At 36.3% G+C, this 19,044-nt stretch overlaps 1 protein-coding gene across 1 annotated transcript in view; it reads right to left on the bottom strand.

The window, feature by feature from the left end:
- Positions 1–313: 313 nt before the first annotated feature.
- LOC135200843 (sodium- and chloride-dependent GABA transporter 1-like) overlaps positions 314–19,044 on the bottom strand; it is a 29,583-nt gene continuing 10,852 nt past the window's right edge. Inside the window, exons 2-14 of the mRNA XM_064229540.1 lie at positions 15,245–16,386; positions 14,661–14,826; positions 14,151–14,285; positions 13,524–13,661; positions 12,997–13,051; positions 11,395–11,585; positions 10,888–10,952; positions 10,307–10,452; positions 9,544–9,763; positions 8,799–9,027; positions 7,887–7,999; positions 6,977–7,135; positions 314–6,740 (exon numbers count right to left, since the gene is read on the bottom strand). Coding sequence (XP_064085610.1) covers positions 6,459–6,740; positions 6,977–7,135; positions 7,887–7,999; positions 8,799–9,027; positions 9,544–9,763; positions 10,307–10,452; positions 10,888–10,952; positions 11,395–11,585; positions 12,997–13,051; positions 13,524–13,661; positions 14,151–14,285; positions 14,661–14,826; positions 15,245–16,363 — 3,018 coding nt within the window. The 5' untranslated portion in view covers positions 16,364–16,386 and the 3' untranslated portion in view covers positions 314–6,458. The remainder of the gene's footprint in view (positions 6,741–6,976; positions 7,136–7,886; positions 8,000–8,798; positions 9,028–9,543; positions 9,764–10,306; positions 10,453–10,887; positions 10,953–11,394; positions 11,586–12,996; positions 13,052–13,523; positions 13,662–14,150; positions 14,286–14,660; positions 14,827–15,244; positions 16,387–19,044) is intronic.

Raw genomic sequence — 19,044 nt, forward strand, 5'->3', positions numbered from 1 at the left:
TCTCTCTCTCTCTCTCTCTCTCTCTCTCTCTCTTCTCTCTCCTCTCTCTCTCTCTCTCTAGGTAAAAAAGTCATAGGAACTTATTGAATATTTGTTTCTGGTTGGTAAATATAACAACTGCTAGAAGAGAATTTGTTTGTGTGTATAAGTTAAAAAAAATGGAACTGCGCGAATTTTTGTTTTTAATTGGTAAGTACTATAACTGTTAGAAGAGAATTCCCCCCCACCCCGCCCTTCTCTCTCTCTCTCTCTCTCTCTCTCTCTCTCTCTCTCTCTCTCTCTCTCTCTAGGTTAAGACAAGGAACACTGGAAATTGGACATTTGGTTTTTATTGGTAAATATTACAACTTACAAGTGTTAGGAATGAATCTTAATATAGTTTACATAATGGCACAGGTAACACCTATCACTTTGATACAGGTTAGATACTAGTGAATATACATTTAGGGTGTTTATCACCGGTTTCATATTCACAACATTCTAGTGTAAATATCACAGATAGGATTTGTACAAGAGTGAGTGTCTTGAGCTTCTCTACGGAGGTAATAATTGCTGTATTCATCGGTATGTCAAAGCTGCATGTATATGTATATGATATACAAGAATACATGTATATACTGTACATATACGTGGACTTGAGCAATTGTGCACACTTGAGTGTTCCCAAATTGCCTATATGTTTGACATATGTAGGAATATATTTTACATGATATTGCATATTGTAAAATAAAATATATGCCTAAGTTGGAATGCAGAATTATCATAATAAGTCTAAATAGGGCATTTAATTATAACGATATGCATTGCTATAAGTACTATAACAGTGTCGTCTAGTTGCCATATATCATTTCACCTCACCACTATGAAACGTCTTCATTTTGGTTCATTATCGTGATACTCTCTTTTTCTCATCGTACTCTTATCCCACCTTATATACATCGTTTACTTTGGAGGCCTCCTACCAAAGGTTCTTACGGTATTTTCTTCTTGATAGGAATTTGTGATTTAGCACAAACTCTCGTCTTAACTTGTAGTAATTATGGTTACAATATCCCAAGTTGTCTCGTTCCTCTGATGATTCATGTAATATAATGTATATATAACCGAGTTTACATATACTAAAGTTATTGTGTTTGGTTACCCTTTATGTATGGATCCAAATGATTTATTGGTAGATGAGCAGAAAGGTGAAACTAGTTTAAAACCACAGGTGATAGCACTTATAAAAGGTGAGGTTCCAGAGAAAATATTTGTTCCCTGTCTTGGATATAAACGGGTCGATATTTTTTAAGGAAAGTCATATGTTATGTTTTAAATGTAGCAAATGGGGCCATTTTGCATATAAATGTGAGAGTAACATCAAATGTAGATATTGCAGCAAAAGTCATGACTCAAAAGAATGTTTGGATAAAATAAAGAATAATGTTAAAATTGTTCCAAAATGTTGCAATTGTGGAGGTGACCACAATGCTAGTTCTTGGTTGTGTAAAAAGAGGCCAGTTATTGGTGTTAAAACTCTAAGTACTTTACTTTCTCAATCACTGAATAAGAACGAAAAGGGGGTTGTTATGCCAGTTACAAACGTATTGGGAACGAAGAGAAGAAGAAAGGCAACTTCAAAAGGGGGAGACCTCTAGTCATAGTCTAGCTTGTGATGAACATGATAGTGTTATTCAAACACTTCGTTTAGAAATAGAAGAACTTGAAAAGGTACTAGTAGAGTCGTTTCTATTGGAATGGAAGAGAATGTTTCTGAAGTGAATGATGTAGGTACTGGTTCTAATGTCAGTATTCAAAAGAAGGTTCAAACTGTCGATAGAGCTACTTGTGATGATATTATGTCTGCCAGATAATGTGAAAATTATGACAGAAATTATGAATTAAGGACAGATTTATCAAATGAAAGAAAAGGATGTGACAACTTAGTTGTTAGTATTGCTTCCTTATTAGATACAGTACTAGAGTACATGCAGCGGCCAGATGAAGATCTTAAAATGAATGTGGTTACTTTTGCTAGAAAAATGAGGAAGAAAATTGACCAAAATGGAGGGGTCTTGTCTTAAAACACTATCGTGGAATGTAAATAGTCTTCAAAAAAGAGGAACCGACGTTCATGCTTGGGTTCTTTCTCATGATTTCGATGTTAATAACTTGCAAGAAACCAGTGTTAGTGGGGCTGGTTTCCAATTAACAGGTTATCAATCATTTGAACATCCGGCAGATATTGAGAAAAATATAAGGGGTCTAACTACCTTTGTGAAAAATGATATACCAGCTGTTTTATCTGAAGCGACAGAAATTAACGGCTCTGAGTGTTTGTGTAAAATTATATTTAAAGGATATTGTATTTTATATGATCAATGCTTATGTGCATGCTGATAAATTGGATCTTGAGAATTTACCTAAGGTTATTTTCAATGAGTACTGTTTATTAGTGGGTGATCTTAATGCTCGCCATCATGATTTGGGAGGCAGTGGTAGCCAAAACAGAAATGGTTTTGTGTTAAATAACATACTTAACTCATTGGAAAATGTCAGAGTGTTGGGGAATGGTGCACCAACGCACGTGAGAGGTGGCAGAATTGATTATGCGGTACTTTTTAATATGTTTGAATGTACAGCTGATGCGTTAGTTGTTAGTGAGCTTGTTAGTGATCAGTTTGCTATAGAAGTATCTTTAAGCATAAAGAAGACGTTTGTCAGTAAAAAAAGAAAGTGCTATCATTTAAAACCTGATAGAAAATTAGAGTTCATAAATAAAGTTGGTGAGTGGTACACACATTACAAGGAAGTTAATGGTCATCAAAACGATGAAAACATATTCTATGAAGATTTGCACACTGTCATTGATAGTATTTTAAATATTCCCATAAAAAGTGACTTCTCTTAATTTAAAAAGCCTGTATATTCAAATGACAAAATAGTTCGGGGTTGGAATAAACTGCTTCGAAAATCTCAACGTAATTGGAGTAAGAATCCAAATGATAATCGGAGTAGAGAGACCATGATGCAGATACCAGACGGGACAGCAGAGGTAAGAAGGACGGTCAAAAGCAAATATTGGGATAAGTTCTTGGAAGAAATTTCATTTACCAAAGAGATTGGGTCTGTATGGAATTTGGTCAATAAAGTGAGAAAGAAAAGGAAGGAAACTAGCTCATCATGATCCGAATGGGAAAGCGATCGAATTGGTTAGGAAATTGTCGGAAGCTGCAAGTATCAGTGGTCTCCCAAACAGTGTTCAGGCCTGCTTACGTAACAGGCGGTATAAACGAACACAACTCGTGGTGTTACAAGAGGCTATTAATTGTGAGACTTGTTTGCCATTTACAAATGACGAATTGTTGTTTTGTAAAAAGGGCACCTGGTGCGGATGGAATAACGTACGAAATTATAAACTGTTTAATTATGATGGAGGATAGTCCTTTGTTAGATCTAATAAATCTTTCATGTAAAAATAGCAGGCTCCCTAAGAAATGGAAAATAGCTCTTGTTGTACCTATACTGAAGGGCAACGAGAATATAGGCCTATTTCACTTACTTCTTGTTTGTGTAAATTAATGGAGAGTCTTGTATTAAATAGATTAATTTATATGATTGGTGACCAATTATCGCCGAATGCGTTTGGTTTTATAAAGGGGAAGAGTACTTCAGACTGCGTTATTAAAGCCTTAAGTAATGCTAATGTTAAATGTAGAGCATTTGTTGACTTAAAAGGAGCTTTTGATAGAGCTTGCGGTAATGTTATTCTAGAAGAACTTGTCAACAAAGGTGTCAGGGGATTTTTACTGAGGTGGATTAGGAGTTACTTAACTGAAAGAAGAGCGAAAGTTTGGTTCCAAGGATATGAGTCCGAGGGTATGTTGATGGAGTTAGGTATTCCTCAAGGTGGTGTTCTTAGTCCTACCCTTTTTAATGTTTTGATGGATAAAATTGCGAGGCATAATTTTCCTGCTGGTACCGAGATTATTGTTTATGCTGATGATATTTTGATACAGTGTGTTAGTGAAACCATTTTAATAAGGGCTATGGCAGAATTACAGAATTTGTGCATGCACAAGGGCTTGGTGATAAATGAAGAAAAGAGCAAATTCTAGTCAAGGATGGTTAATAGTAATACGGTTGCCATAAATGGTAAAACTTTGGAAAAAGTAAATAGTTATAAGTATCTAGGTATGTACATTGGATTTAACAAAAGCTCGGATGAAATTAATTAATTGAAAAATGTTTGTCTAGCTCGAATGAGACCTTTACAGGTGTTGGCAAATAGAGGTAACGGTGCTGGTATTCCGGTTTTAAGGATGATGTACATCAGTGCAGTGCGTTCAGTTATAGACTATGCATCACTTGTGCTGGTGAATTATTCGAACACAGAGTTGAGACCTCTTGAAATAATCCAGAATAAGGCAATGAGAGTTATTTTAGGTTGTTCCATGAGTACTAGGATTGAAATCATGAGACTGGAATTGAATCTACCGTGTGTTGTTGACCGAATACAAGAGGTGGCGGCTATGGCTGCTCTTCGTATGATGAGAAGGGGAGAAAGAACCTTAAAGAGGCTGTCGGCAGTTATTCAGGCAATGGAGTTTGCCCTGTTAAATATAACATGTATTTTAAGAAACTGTATAATATACTGATGAAATATGATATTGTAAAATTTTGTGTAAAATTACAAGAAGTAGCTCCAATGAAGCCGTGGTTGTTACAAAATTAATGTAAGTATTTGTAAACTTGACTGTGAAAAAAGTGAGTGCAACACATACGAATTGAAACAATTATTCTGTCCAAAATCAACACATTACCTAAAGCTAATAGTATACATACGTGCTGTGATGGTTCAGTGAATGGTATCAAGGTTGGATGCGGGGTGGTTATAAGGGAATATTATGAACATGATGTGAGTACTGACGAGACGCTGTCAAAAAGAATAGAAGGTAAAACTTCTACTACTACTGCTGAATTACATGCCATTCATAAAGGGTTAACCTTAGTAGTAAACAAGATGGAAGACGTGTTTGTTTTCGTTGATTGCCAGAGTGCTCTTCTTGCACTTAACTCTAGATATCCAGTTGACACGGAATTAGTAAGTAAGTGTAAAGAACTTATATATGCAATAGAAGATCAAGGGTATTTTGTCAAGTTTTTCTGGGTACCATCTCACGTTGGTATTCATTTGAATGAGATGGCTGATAGTTTGGCAAAGGATGCTACAAACAATAATAATATTGATACAGAAGGCACAATGACTCTGAGTAGAATAAAAAAAAAGGGCTAAAAATCAAGAGGTCTTTGTGGGAAGCGGCTGAAATTCGAAAATTTAAACAATGGTAGTGTCAGTATGAGACACTATTTGTTTGTGTCTGAAAACAGCAATATTGTATATGGTAGGGCATTGTCTAAACTAGATACTTTAATAATGAGGTTACGTTTGGGATAAAAATACTCTTGGGAATACATTGATGATGAAAACTCTAAATGTAAATTATGTGGTGAGTTACGGAAACATACTTTACAACATTATGTTATGGAATGTAATAAATTATCGGAGTTTCGTAACCCCTGAATAGATGATGTAACAAATCAAGTATGTTATTTTCTGAAAAATGATGTATGTTGCAAAATTGTCGAGAAATTTCCTAATTTATTTTGGAATAAATAATTGTGAGCCATTTGCCTGTCCTTTTGTATGATTTTGTATAACTTGATTTTTTGTACCCTTTCTTAACATTTTTCTTTTTATATAACATTTACTTGTTATATTTGTTTTGTATGGCTTTTGCCTATTGTAAATTTGCTTTAGTATATCAACATTTGATTTGTATAAAATTTGCATTATAGCTTGGCATTTGCTTTTGTATAAAATGAGTTAAAATTCTTCTCATGTAAAATATTTGCTTTTCATTACTGTTTTTTATTTTTATTTACGTATTTATTATTATTTTTGACTGGAATCTTTTGAATTTTGTAGGTGAGTATAGCAGCATGCTGCTACACTCCATTTGATGTATATCAATAAACTTTTTGAATTTGAATTTGAATTTGAATTCTCGTAAATTCTGCAGCTTACTATAGTAGATTCATATCTGCCGTGCATTTGATGTCTAGGGCCGTCCCTTACGACACTCCTGATTGGCTGTTGATAAGCCAATCACAGTGCTGGAAACTCTGTCTCTCTCGTGAGTTCACATAGGCAGGATGTATGTTCCACCTCTCCTGAGGGATACTTTTGAAAGACTTATCCCCCAGGAGAGGTGGAACGTACATCCTGCCCATTTGAACTCTCGAGAGAGACTGAGAGTTTCCAGCCCTGTGATTGGCTTATCAACAGCCAATGAGGAGCGTCGTAAGGGACTGGCCTAGACATCAAATGCACGGTTGATGTGAATCTACTATAGTGCTCTTTCTGACTTTAAACAAGCTGGGAAAATTGATACCAGAACTCTTAGAAGTTGAATGTCTTACAGGTCATTGTCTAAGATCCTATTAATCTGTAGAGTCTGCGGTCCTTGGGCAGCTGCCCGATCAGCACCCGTCCCGTTGTCCACTAACCAGTTACGTGACCACCTAAACATTTCGGTGATCGACGAAATTGTGATGTAAGGGTTGAGACCTCCAGCGGCGTGGACGGAACTTGAGATCGAATACTCGGAGCCTTCGTTCAAAATAAAGCTGCTGGCGTCCTCCTGCCTCTGATGAGCAGGGCGGAACTCGGGAGTAGGCTTCAGAAGTTCTTGCCAATTCTATTAAAAAAAAAAAAGAAGGAAAGACAGATGCAAATGTCTATAGAACACATTCACTGCTCTAGACTAAAAGACGTGATTTTCAGTATGTGAAAACAAGAAATTTGAATGAATGAATAACTGAATACATGCGTACACATTATGTGCTTCTACAAATAACCGTGATTAAATTATGACTGATCAAATTTAAAAGTTTAAAGCTTGACTTTAGAACTGATGAGGTCTTCATGACTTACTCTGTCTTTGTTCTTGTAAAGTTCGTAAACGGCGAAACCGGGAACAAAGAGGCAAGACGTTATTGGAAGTATCAGCCCGAAATGAGTGTATGTTTCAGAATCCTCTTTGTCCTTGGTGCTAATGTAATCGTCGTATAATAATGTCACCAATAAAAGCCCCTGAAATACAACATATATTTCCCATAGCTTTTTCTTTGGTCTTTGTATAATTTATTACTATTATTATTGATATATATATATATTATATATATAGATTATATAATATTATGTGTGTATATATGTATGGATAGATATATAGATACATTAGATTTTTTTCTTTAACAGCCATGAAACCCTCACTTCTGTGATGTTGGGAAAATGGGGAGGAAGGGGTATGACAAAAAAGGAAAGGTAGGGAAAAGGGAATGGGGAGGAATAAGTAGAAGTGTAGACATTTGGAGTTTAATTAAGTGTATTGATAGCCAGTGATACTGAAAATCTGACATTTATTTGAGTTGTCTCACACACACACACACACACACACACACACACACACACACACACACACACACACACACACACACACAAAGCTTCATTCATTGTATATTTCTGTACATTCAGTTTGTATGCATATTATGTATTATCATCGGGGCGATAAGGAAGTAACATTTTAACAGGACATGCCAGTACTTTATAATTCTTATTCACGAAAGGTATGAAAATGTATTTTCTAATTCAGTAGATTTTTTAGACTTTGCAATAAACGATCAAGGCTGGCAAGGGACTTCCCCACGGCCCATGCGTTGATATTTACTGTAAAGCTTACAGAAGTAAACTGGAGTTGCCTCTTGATTTTTTTTTTTAGATTGTTAGTGAGTGCTACATATAATCATGTGTTTGTTTGAATTTGCATGCAGTGGAGAGCACTTACGGAGAAGGCCGCTGGAACAAGTAGCTTAAGGGAAATTGCCAGGTACCATTCCACAACAACAGGAACGGAAACTTTCAATTCTTCTCGCACGAGTTTCATAAACTTTTGGAACCCTGAAAATAGGTCAGCATTTCACTTGACGTGCTTTGTGATTGTGATAGAAATATTTGATTCACGTTACCGTGTATGAACTCTTGAATAATCGTTCAGCCAAAAGACGACATGATAAAATATCAGTTTTAACCATAAGGGTATTAAACAAACACAGTTGTATACAGATTCTTTAAAAAAATATTAGAAAGAAAAGTAGTTTCCAGTTTGTAAATATTTAAGATAAGGCGACATATCCTTCGTTATTTCAAAGTAAGGAAAAATAAACTTTTCTGTTTTATATTTTAATCTACTAAGTGTGATCGTGCTTAGGGAACCTTTTAGTTTCGGTAATATTTAACCTTTTTTTCTCCTAATTGCCGACGTTACGTGAAGCCTTATAATATCTTTAGAGTAACAATTGGCAGTTGTAGTCACTAATATCCTCATAGTAGTGACAGTTGACAAGACTTGAGATTTGGCCCAAATTGAACATAGACATGTCAGTTTCCTCTATTACTTTTATCGCCTTAGCAGCTCGCAAGATTTCTTTAGTCTAGTGTAACGTTATTATGAGAATAGATTAAAATATCTTAATATATTTCCAATACTAACCGTTTCTGTACACTAAGACTAAGATTTACCCCCAAATAACACATGGTATTACTAAAGTCAGCTGTTACTAAAATACACAGTAGGAGGTTTCAAAAGCCAGTCATTCGAGTCAGAATTGTCCATCTTTGTTAAGAATGTGTCTCGTGCACCATACCTAATGTCTTAAAAGATTTGATTTTGACGAAGTCGAAGCGTTTTCTGTCTTACCGAAGATGTAACCAACTAGTATAACTTGTAGGAGTCCCAGAACTAGAATGGAAACTTTGCATGTGTACATGTGGATGAGTTCCACCTGATAGATCCCCTTGGAGGAACACATTGGCAGACCCAAGACGAACAGCAGGAAGCAGCTCATGACAATGCACGGAAAGTATCTGGACTGGAGGTAACTGAATTTGTTGAACAAAGCCGTTGTAATGGTTTCCACAAATCCTATCTGGAACGACAAACAAAATTATATTACAGAAACAAAAATATGCCTTTGTGGAAGACAAGCCTTCGTCAGTAGTGTGTAGTTATATCGGAATGCTGTTCAAGGAATATTTAATAAAGTAATGATTTTCCATTCATAAGTGTTACTTCCGTCTTTTGCATTTAAGGATATTATTCTATTTAAATCACGTCAGGAAATCCGTAAAGCAACCTAAACGCCAAGACTGTCTATCTCCACAGAGTTAAAAGATATGTTAAATTCTTTTGAACAGAGTTAAACGATATATTAAATTCTTTTGAACAGAGTTAAAAGATATGTTAAATTCTTTTGAACAGAGTTAAAAGAGATGTTAAATTCTTTTGCACAGTTAAAAGATATGTTAAATTCTTTTGAACAGAGTTAAAAGATATGTTAAATTCTTTTGAACAGAGTTAAAATATATGTTAAATCCTTTTGATATCATTACAGAAATAACAATAGAAGACTCAATAGACATGCGTGGACATCAAGATAACTCACCAGACTGCCAATTCCTAAAGTGAAGAGCACAAGAAAAAACAGGATTGGCCACACGTGGACATCCACCTTGACCATGAGGACCGAGTAAGCAATAAACGCGACCTCCCAGGCGTGAACGGAAGGGTAACACTCGTGAACGGCTTGGCACATGGAGGTGTACACAATACAGCTGCACAGGACTGACGTTGCCGTGTCCCACAGTACGACGACGATTGAAGTCCTGTCGGTGGTAAAAACAGGCAGTGAGTGCCTTTAAGAGCCAACGGGACTACTGAAGATGAGTGGAAATTCCTTGTGGTGAGATGACATTTCCCCCGCACTAACGAGGTGGATAAGGATTTCATTTTCATTTGAAGATTTTACTTCAGTGAGATTAATGACAGTTTCAACTTGTTGAGGCTCAGAAATTATAAACTTATGAATGAAGTAATTACGTAATAACGATTAATGAAAGGACAGTGAGATTTGAACAGCAATTAATTTGGGAAAAGTGCTTGAAAAGAGGGTACTCGAATCCCTGAAGCCTTCTGTAATTTTAAGGCTGCTGCTGTAGATCACTAAAAAAACCAGCAGAAGAGCTCTTACACTTATTATGTATTTAAAGGCGATCATAGGTCAGTTTGCACTTGCTGTGCTGAAAAAATTAAAATCTGTTTTTCTAGTAAATAAACCAAGGTTGGCAATGCAAGTAAGTATAATCGTGGAAAAGTAGGAGGAAAACAGAGTTGTAAATGAGCGCTGTCATCAACCGATTCTTTCTTACCAGAGTGTATTCTGATGCAAGTTGTTGTATGAAGCGAGGGTGGCGTGGCCTCCCAGAGCATGACCCAAAGAGAAGAGCATCTGGGACGCAGCGTCAATCCAAACGCCAGCTTCCAACAGTGTAGACTTAGCGCCATGATTCTGAGTCTTATGTATTGCAAAAGATAAACTTCTATTAACATATGTACTGCCAGTGTTTGACTGCCTTTTGAGTTGAGAACATTATATACAGCTAATATTCCAGTAAAGTTATTTTTTGTAAATTGTCTAATGCCATTCTGTTGTATGTACTATACTTGAATGAAGTTTTGTGGAATTAGATGCAAATGGCATTGCCACAAGTGTACGTTTTCAGGCAACTTTTATCGTATCATTGTCATGTTTTGCACAGAGTACTAGCTACATTTACCTATACTGGTGCAAATTTGAAGCCGTGTATGATCGTGGTCATGTGACATCACTTTAACAAGCATATTAGATTCAAGATTGCCTCAATATAGAAATAGTGTTGCTAACTTGGTGCTGCTGAAAAATGTCAACTACACACACAAACAAATAAAAGTGCTCAACATTCATATTTACCTGATTTGTATATAGAAACGACTGGAAGGCCGTCTTGCAGGCTTCACTGCCCTTACCGGCACAACCTGGAAAAAAGTACTAATAATTTCTTTGCAGAAGGGTCTTTGCTGTCATAGATATTGTAATTAACCACCACTTCTAAGAGAGCAAAGCCACATTTTATATACGTACTACAGAGTATGATTACTATGTAGTTTAACCAGACTAACGAGTTATGAAACCTAATTCTTATAAAGCCAGGCTCCTGTCCTCAATACTACAGCTACATAGTTTTCAGTGTCATCGGTTGCTGCACTTATGGATATAGGTCTTACAGCTACACACAGAAATGCCTGCAGATCACCCGTCTACACTTATGAAAGATTTAAATATGCCAACAAATCTCATTTGCTAACCAGAAGATGGACAAGGAAATCAAAATTTTAACTGCCATCATGGAAAGTTTCTACCCTAAGCAAGGCTATCTATTTTCCAATACCTCAAGTGATTGCTGCAGTTCCGACTTACTCCATATCAAAAGCAATAGCAGAACAGCATAAGGAATGGCGTTGGTAACATAGTTAGCATTCCCAGGATTTCTTCTGATGAGAGACACTACAACCGCCAGCCATGCACAACCTAGACACACAACTAGCTGAGAACGTAGACGGGCACCGTCTGCATCCTGTCCCTCTTGGCTCTCCTGCAGCACGCCAAAGCTGTAACACAGGTGCAACGCTGGTCATTTGTCAGGCTAATGCATATTAGGGGAAAATATGTATGATTACGTACTGCTTAGGATAATTCAGATAACTGAGAACTATAAAATTTGTGTTTTTGGTTTTTGGATGAGCCTTAGTTTCTGAGGAAGTCATGTCATGAACGGAATAAATTTCTATAGAAACCAGGTGCGAATTCCAATAATGGATAAGCAGAACGTTATGTACCGTTTACATCGGTAGAAACATTCGGAATGCTATTAGACCATACTCAGAAGCGTGATTTTCACATGAACCATTACATACTGACTGACACGTACATCAGCTCTTGAAATAAAATCAGTATTTCACACAAAAGGTTTAGAGTTAAAATTTAAACTAGTGCCTTTGCATAACTTCCACTTATTACAAACTTGAATTGAAAGCGAATCTGAATATCCACGGGGCATGCGTGATACTGATGATATAAAAAAAATATAGGAATATGGCAAAGGAAAACTGAAGTATTGAAGAACTTGAAGTATTAAATGAGAGATACGATTTGAGCTTTTAAGAAATAGCTACTTGCAAGAGCAACGTAGAAAATCATAAACTTCTTGGGCATCGGGGATTTAAGAATAATATCTTTGGATCTTGAAGTACAGTACAGTAGTGAGTGTAGTGCGTCGCGAACAATTTGGGAGTAGGGAAGGGGGAGGAGGGAAGGGAAGGTTTCACTCAAAGTTTATTTATAAAAATCTAAATCGGTACATCTCAAGAGCATGATTTTCGTCCGAGCTTTACTGTATTACCGTAGATTTCCTTGCAGGAACTTTTACTTTTCTAACTTCTTTTTATCTTCGTTTTTCCTTCACCCCACTTTATTCAAACTTAGTCTCAATTTTTTTTAAATATTTTATTTATTTTTAAAATTTTTTTCCATCGCTAAAACCTACAGAAGATTAGGATTCGTAAAAGTTTCTTTCCCTCTTAAGATATTCAGTTCCACTTGATGTTTATGGTGAAGAATGTCGAGTTTTGTTTAAAATAATTTTATACTAATTCTACTGTATAGCTAAACTTTCGTCATCTCGGTTGTTTTGGGCGAGAGGGGGACCTTGGGACTGATAATTTAGAGTTGAAGTACTGTATGATATCTACATACATACACACACACACACACACACACACACACACACACACACATATATATATATATATATATATATATATATATATATATATATATATATATATATATGTGTGTGTGTGTGTGTGTGTGTGTGTGTGTGTATCATAGCTTTTCTTGGTTTATAGTTCTGCTGTTCCATGAAAAGCCTTTGCTGGCGCTGGGATCAACAAAAACTGGGTTCTGTGAAGCCAAGGTTAGTTGTTTAACGGCAATAAAATTCACACAGCGCCCAAAACTTACTGAAAAAACTCCTCAGCTGCCGCAATAGTGTTGTTTACGAAGGGCTGGCCACACTCTGAAGAAAAGCATAAAATAGATTAATTCTGATTCGTTATATATATATATATATATATATATATATATATATATATATATATGTATATATATATATATATATATAGATATATATATATATATATATATATATATATATATAGTGTGTGTGTGTGTGCGTGCGTGTGTGTGTGTGTGGGTATATTGATGGTTTTTCTCTAATTTGACTCATATTTTTAAATACTAAACCACGAATAACCCATTAGTGACAAATTCACATCACATCAGATATTCACAAGGTAAGGTTATATATATATATATATATATATATATATATATATATATATATATATATATATATATGTGTGTGGTGTGTGATGTGTGTGTGTGTGTGTGTGTGTGTGTGTGTGTGTATGTTTGTATGTATGTATGTATACATATACATACATACACCATGTAAATTTAGATAGGAAGAATGGTTACTATCGTGATACCTTCTCTTTTGGAGTTGCAGTTATTCCAAGGCAAGACCTTTGCGAAGGACTGGTATAAGTACACAAGGATCCAAGACAGGACAACGCTATAATAAATGCTGACGAAAAACGCAGTTGCTATCATTGCCCAGCCTAGACCTGCCAAGTATAAATAGTTGCTTCAATAACTTATATCGTAAATGTGAAATATTGCTAAAGTTATTAGGAAAACTGTCAGTAACGAATACAGGAAATTGTTGTTATTATTATTATTTTATTATTATTATTATTATTATTATTATTATTATTATTATTATTATTATTATTATTATTTAGAAGAGCCATTGACTTAACATTCAAGCTTCCAAAGGATATGGTGATCAATTGAAAGACATAACAGAAGGTAATAGGAAATACAGACAAAATAGATCAGCTATTAGAAAAGAAAATATAACTGAACTACTTCATAAATAATTAGATGAAAAAATGTGAAAAAAATTCGGGCCATTTTAGTGAACAAGACCCATCAGAAGTGAATTAATTTTATAGGTGTAAAAATAAACTTCATATGAAAAGGTGAGCCAGACGTGCAAACCAACATGTTCGGGATTGAACCTTTCCGCATGGTGTCCTTCAGTCGTTGCTTACCTGAGAACATAGGGGCCAAGGAGGAATAGACGCTCGTAGGCCCAAGGCTCAGGTACTGGGCGAGAGAGATATCCACCATATACAAAGGAAAGCCGATCACCACCAGACTAACGCCGTAAGAGATGAGGAAAGTTGCTGCAACATATTGGAAAAAAATGTGATGTAAGTAATCAAAGGTGAACATGAATGATTCGGAATGGCAGACTGAAGACTCAGGTCTAGAAAGGAGGCAATTTGGTTTTCAGTTATTCCAAACTAGATTTCCTTATTACGAGCCATGGAAGTTCAGTTATCGCAGGACTCGGCATTGTCATTATGATAATTATACGGTATCATTTCTCATCCCTATCAAAAGTTCTAGCAAGTGGTGGAGAAAAAAAAAATTATATTCAGCAAGGCACACAATGTAGTTACAGCATAAATGCGAATTACAGTTCACGAAATGACAGGGCCTCTGGGGAGGAACCATATGCAATTGAGAGGGAGAGAATATACATAACTCTCTCCTACCTCCGCCATGTTTGATCATCAAGTAAGGAAACCGCAGTATATTGGCGAGTCCAACTGCATAAGCCGCCAGGTTCATGTTGCTATCTAGAGGCCTTTTCCATTGCTGTCTTCCGGAGGACGGTCCCACGAGGGACTGCAGCAGCATCACCACTTTGTCCCTCAATGCCTGAATTGGAATTGGATAAAAGAAGGAATCACTACGAGGGGATATTTATTTCGTTGCTAGAGAACAGAGCCGTTGGGCAAAGATTTCGCGAGAGAATTTTTCAGCGATGAGATTTTACGTTTATGTTATTCGTTTCTCAAGGTGCCTTTGTAAGGCTGAAAGTTATCTGCAGTAAAAGGAAAGAGTTTTATGGCATTCTCTCTAGGCACAATGACTGAATTTTGATTCGGTGAATAACGACCTGCAAATCGAATAAAATCCAAGGAAATTATGGCACGTATGAAATACGACCAATTTATTGCCGTTTATGGTAAACATGGAGTGAAACTACGGAGAATCATAAAGAAAATGGAAAGGAAATAATTGATCATATAATTTAGGTCTGAAAATGCCCGAAAAATGGGCTAACGCCACTTACCCAGTACTTTATAAAGAGCCATTTTCTCTTCCTCTCTCGTCTGTTCAAATTGACTGGCGTCAAATTACGAGCCCGTAAAGCACTGTCGGGAATGTTAGCCGAAGGAACTGTGCCATTTGTATGGCTTGGGTTCCCAGAGCCATCAACGTTCATGTGTCTGCTTGACTGGTTCCCTTGGAGGATGGTGGCGTTTATCGACCTGCCATCACTCAAGTTGCGGCCAGCCACTGGACGTGAGTGAGTGACACTCTCGGCGTTTCCTAGACCTTCGTTTGTTTGACTGTCATGGAGGGCGTTGCATTTAACAGAACTGCTGCGGCTCAAGCTCTGGTTGGAAGGAAGATCTGCGCTGATGATGAGGTTCAAATCTGGCGAGCCTTCGCGATCTTTGCTTCTATTTGTGATGTTTTTGTTGATGTCGCCTCTAACCGAATTGGCTTCGTTATTTACAAAGTTTAGACTTTCTGAACTTATATCTTCGGCATTTTTGTGTGATTGGCCGTCATGGAGAGCACTGTTTCTAACTAAATTCTCATTGTTTAGCCTACGGTCGGTCAGTGACTCTGAGCTGTTACTAAGGTTTGTTTTTCTAGGACTTTCTTGGTTGTTGATAAAGTAAGGCAGATTTTCATCGTTTATGCTTAACTCACTGATACTAGTTAATTCTGTCGCGTTACTTACAACGATACTGTTCACTGCTTCAGCTGTTCTGTCTGATATTACCTCGCCACTTTCAAGGAAAATAACGTCGGAACGCTCGTCGAAATGTCCATGCCCATTGCCTATGCACCCATCTGTAACCAAACTCGCGTCCTCATCGATAACTCTGTTTGCACTAACTTCATGACTGGCACACGAATTTTTCCTTTTATTATTCACTCTCGAAGAGAGACAGGTGTTGGCACTTGTATCAGTTTCGTTGTTTAAATTCGGAACGGGATTTGTACGTGACTCGTCGACACTTGTCACACCTGCCGTATCGTCAATGGGAATGGCGATGGCGACATCTGCGTTGCCTCTGTCGTTTGTGGTCTCACCTTTGTTGCGTGAAGTAATTTCAGACTGCTCATTGCACTTGTTGATATCTGATTCACTCCCATCTCCCATGTTGTCATCCATTCTCGCCTTATGACTCCCCTGCCCTGAAAATGAGTGAAGGAAATATATTTGTGAGGTATGAAGGAAATATATTTGTGAGGTATGTGCAGTAAATTATCTTTTGCTTACTTTTGTCTTAGTCAACGTATGCTTAATTTTACTGGCATTTTATATTATATATGTGTGGAGTTGTATTCGGAGACAAATGTTTTAGACTCCAAATTTTTGTGGTCAGTATGCAATACCTACAGCGTTATTAGTCATTGGGTCAATGGGTCAGCAAGAAAATGACACAATAACGGAGCCGTTTCACTAGCCTAACAATTCACTGAGGCTATTTGTTTGTATACAGTTGCTTCAGTTTCAGGTTTATTCTGTGGAAACAATTATATACTTTGACCATCCCGTTCACTCCTTTTATAATTGAATTACTATATATATATAGCATATATATATATATATATATTATATATATCTATATATATATATATATATATATATACTATATAGATATATATATATATATATCATATATATATATATATCATATATATATATATATATATATATATATATATATATATATATATATATATATATATATATATATATATATATATATTATATATATATATTATATATCTTATCTATTATATATCTATATATATATATATATATATCTATCTTAAATTTCCTTTTCATATCTATATATATCTTCTCTGCTTTTTTTTTTTGTAGTTCAGAGAAAATGCAACCAACAGAAAATGACATTCCACCAGAATTAACCTGTACTACTTGGCTTTATTTGATATTCTCTCTCTCTCTCTCTCTCTCTCTCTCTCTCTCTCTCTCTCTCTCTCTATCTCTCTACTCTCTCTCTCGTCTCTCTCGCTCTCTCTCTCTCTCTCTCTCTCTCTCTCTCTCTCTCTCATGCCTCAGCTCTAAATAACTCAAGGCTTGAGGTTTGAAGCTAATATAAAGGCGAAAAAAATGATAAATACATTTTTGATTTAAATAAAACCGAATAAACATTTTGCTAAGTTTAAAACAGTGAGGTGAAGTCCTTCAGAATTCTGAATTTGCAAGACGCAGATGATCAAAGTATTCAGTTAATAAGCGCGCTGTATAGATGCAATTCATAAGAAGGCTAGTATTAGGACTTGGGGTTGGGGAGGGGGGGGCCACTCCTCGCGGCTTCAGCAGTCAGTAGATGACGGTGGGAATGACTTTTATCTTTTTCACTAGCTGTTTCCTGTTTGAGAAAACTTCTTATTTGAAGGAAAATACGTATTAAAATTGCAACTAGGACTTTGACATGATCTTGCCCAATTTGCGATTAGTTATTTATGACATGGACAATTCATACGTTTATTTGGTATTTTCATTTTGTTTACTGTTTGTTTACCGCATGAAATTTCAAAAAAGCGTTGGGAAGTCTGCGGATCCCTTGATGTTTTTGCAAGTTGAATAATAGCTGCCCAACTGGAACGGGGTTTGCATTCCTCTTTGATGAATAGGTCTGGCAGTTGAATGACTCACAGCCGTACCTCGTACCTTGGCCTCTAAGCTGGGTGACGATGATGCAACGTCAGCTTCCACGTCTCAAGTCTTTCGTCGACACTTCACTCTACTGTATAAGAAATTGTCGCCGAGTGAATGGCTTCCATTATGTTTTCCTTAATTTATTTATTTTTTGTCTACTTATTAATGCCGCTGTTGTTTTCTTTAATGCGAAGCAATATTCCAATGTGTGTGTGTATAGATAGATAGAGGCTTCACCTAGTTAACCTGCAGTAGTAGGCAATGTCCAGAGCATGTAGCATACTCTCCAGACCTTGGTAGTAGGCATGGCGGCCGGTGATACGACGGTCCATAATTCCGTTTTTCTTTCCTTTTCATGAAAACGACGTGGACGTCCTTCCGACAGATTATTCACCCGTAAAGAAAAATAATCACACACACACACACACACGGATAGTTACTCAAAGAAAGATAGCAGAATTCCTCTCCAGTCGTATTTAGAATGCAAATAAAAACGGCAGATAACCTAGGCAGGCAAACGGAGACATTACCGACGCCAGTCTTCATCTGGGAGTCTTATCACGTTAACGGTACGGTAGGATTTATCAAGGACTAACTCGCTTGTTTTGGGCCACCGAATCCAGTAATAAGGAGAAGCCACAGTCGTTGCTCATTCCTCCTACTCTTTATCAAGGAACGTGAAAAGTTTAGTAAAAAAGAAATACTCTCTCACACACACATCTACTTTTATAAGTAAAAATAGAAAAATAAAAAGGCGTAGATGATGTGGTAGTAGCCTTGGTCAAAATCCTGCAAGCAGTTGGGAACTACCGCCAACGCATGGCGTCACCTGCCCTCAGTTACAACAAGAAGTGGTTGGGTGTATTCCCGTTATGTTGAAAATAGAAACGCCTTGTCTTGAGTTAAGGCGAGGAAGAAACGCACAGAAACTAAAATTGAATTTAAATAAGCAGAGTAATAACGAAAGAAAGTGTGAGTACAGTGTGAGAGTAAAATAAGGAGAATTAAAGGTAATAGTGGAGTGTAGTAGTATATGCTGTGAAAATATATATATATATATATATATATATATATATATATATATATATATATATATATTATATATCTATATATATATAGATATATATGTTATATATATGTATATATATAATATATATATA

Source organism: Macrobrachium nipponense, chromosome 27, assembly GCF_015104395.2.
Source record: "Macrobrachium nipponense isolate FS-2020 chromosome 27, ASM1510439v2, whole genome shotgun sequence".
NCBI classification, from domain to species: domain Eukaryota; kingdom Metazoa; phylum Arthropoda; class Malacostraca; order Decapoda; family Palaemonidae; genus Macrobrachium; species Macrobrachium nipponense.